This window comes from Octopus bimaculoides, chromosome 3, assembly GCF_001194135.2.
Source record: "Octopus bimaculoides isolate UCB-OBI-ISO-001 chromosome 3, ASM119413v2, whole genome shotgun sequence".
In the NCBI taxonomy this organism is placed as follows: domain Eukaryota; kingdom Metazoa; phylum Mollusca; class Cephalopoda; order Octopoda; family Octopodidae; genus Octopus; species Octopus bimaculoides.
This window is the reverse complement of record NC_068983.1, coordinates 24,831,218-24,833,089: the sequence shown is the minus strand read 5'-3', so window position 1 is coordinate 24,833,089 and position 1,872 is coordinate 24,831,218. Positions and strand designations below refer to the sequence as shown.

The 1,872-nt window shown below is 38.2% G+C and overlaps 1 protein-coding gene across 1 annotated transcript in view; it reads right to left on the bottom strand.

The window, feature by feature from the left end:
- Nucleotides 1-1,872, bottom strand: part of LOC106867190 (uncharacterized) — a 74,876-nt gene that overhangs the window by 13,873 nt on the left and 59,131 nt on the right. The window contains exon 3 of the mRNA XM_014911993.2: nucleotides 351-423. Coding sequence (XP_014767479.1) covers nucleotides 351-423 — 73 coding nt within the window. The remainder of the gene's footprint in view (nucleotides 1-350; nucleotides 424-1,872) is intronic.

Genomic DNA, 1,872 nt, shown 5'->3' with positions numbered 1-1,872 from the left:
GGGGCGGAGGAGAGGAGGGGGCGGAGGAGAGGAGGGGGAGGTGTTTACAGATTTAACTAGAGACAAGAACAGATAGAGAGAGAGAGAGAGAGAGAGAAAGAAAGAAAAAAGAGAAAGAAAAACGAGAGAAAGAAACAGGAAGTGAGGGAGAGTGTGTGGGGAAGAACCAGAGACAACGAGAAAGAGAGAGAGAGAGAGAGAGAGAGAGAGAGAGAAAGAAAGAAAGAAAGAAAGAAAGAAAGAAAGAAAGAAAGAAAGAAAGAAAGAAAGAAAGAAAGAAAGAAAGAAATAGAGAGATAGAGACAGATAGAACAAGAGAGTGTATATTCTAAGATAGAGTATATACTTACTCTTTTCTTTGTCAGCCATTTGAGACCATGGGAAAAAATTTCGAAGATGATATTTCGGAATCTTTCGTTGTGGCTGTAACATAAGATGATAACTTAAATAAAAAGCATAGAATTGCGGTTATATAAATTGAAATTAGGAACCAAAAGTAATTGACTTTGAAAATATTGTGCTAAGATGATACCCACAAGCAAAAATACTCGTTTGTGTATATATGTATGTGTGCGCCTATATCTTTCATCGTTTACTTGTCTCAAACATTAGACTGCGGCTATGAGTTACAAATATACTGAAATGTTCTCAATGCGTATACAGAAATAACACTAAACCATGTTAGTGTTGCGCACGGTTAGTGGTTTAGTCATTTAGGAACATCTTGCTTTGAACGAGAACTCTCGATCATCATCAAACAATCGCACTAAGTCTGTTCCTTTCAAATGCAGAAACCGAAACCAAGCAATTCAGCAAATGCCACCTGCCACAAAAAAAAATCTCATTCTTTCATTCAGATAGACAGCTTCAAGGCTGGTATCATCATCGTTGATACGAGAAAGATTGGTATGACAAGATTATAGACATGCTAAATTAGAGGCGAGTAAACATGTGTTGTGTGCAAAATGTAAGGTGGAGATGAACTTCGGTCAGATATTATACGTGCAAGGAACACAGCTAAAAGTAGATCTTGGTAGGTTACAGCACTGCAGTGAGTGGAGTAGACATAATTGAGACAGTCAGAATATGAAGCAGAAACATTTTGTTGACCAATCAAATAATGCAAAAGCAATTTCATTCTCTCTATATGCACACCAATTAGAACTGACAGATAAGCAATGAAACCATTTTTTTAAATGAGGGTCTCTTAGTGAATTATTCTATGGCGAGCAACGACTGGGAACTACTTTAATAGTCATGTTGAGTCTTACCATAATGGCTGTTCTAGTGTTGTCGGAGGTATCAAGACTGAAGAAATATTAAACCTCATGAAGTTTTGTGATGCATATGACCTAAGCATTTGCAAAACTAACATCATGAAACCTGCCGACTACATGATAAATCTATCAATTGGGTTAGCATGCAAGCTAGATGGACTGCATACTCAGCGAGAAAGAAGATGGATAGATGGTGGTTGCGAAGACGGTATCACTCCAGAAAGAGTAGTGATTAATCATACCGAAGTAAGAGATGAACGGACGCAAGCACTCAAGACAATTTGGGTTTAGAAGGCATGGAAGCCGAAAGGTTTCCGAAATGTACTACATGACGCGTAGAAAGAGGAAGGACAAATGTGAAATCTATAATTTACCGGACAAATGCGAATTTCTACAACCCAATCTACTGTGATTGAGCCAGAGAGTGGATCTATGGATGGATCCAAAATCCAATAATGCTAAAAATGAGGTAGTGATTAGATTTGTCTGCTAGACTGTCATAAAAACTAAAAGACCTGTCTGGAAAGATATGCATGCATGTGTGTGTGTGTGTGTGTGTGTGTGTGTGTGTGTGTGTGTGTGTGTGTGTGTGTGT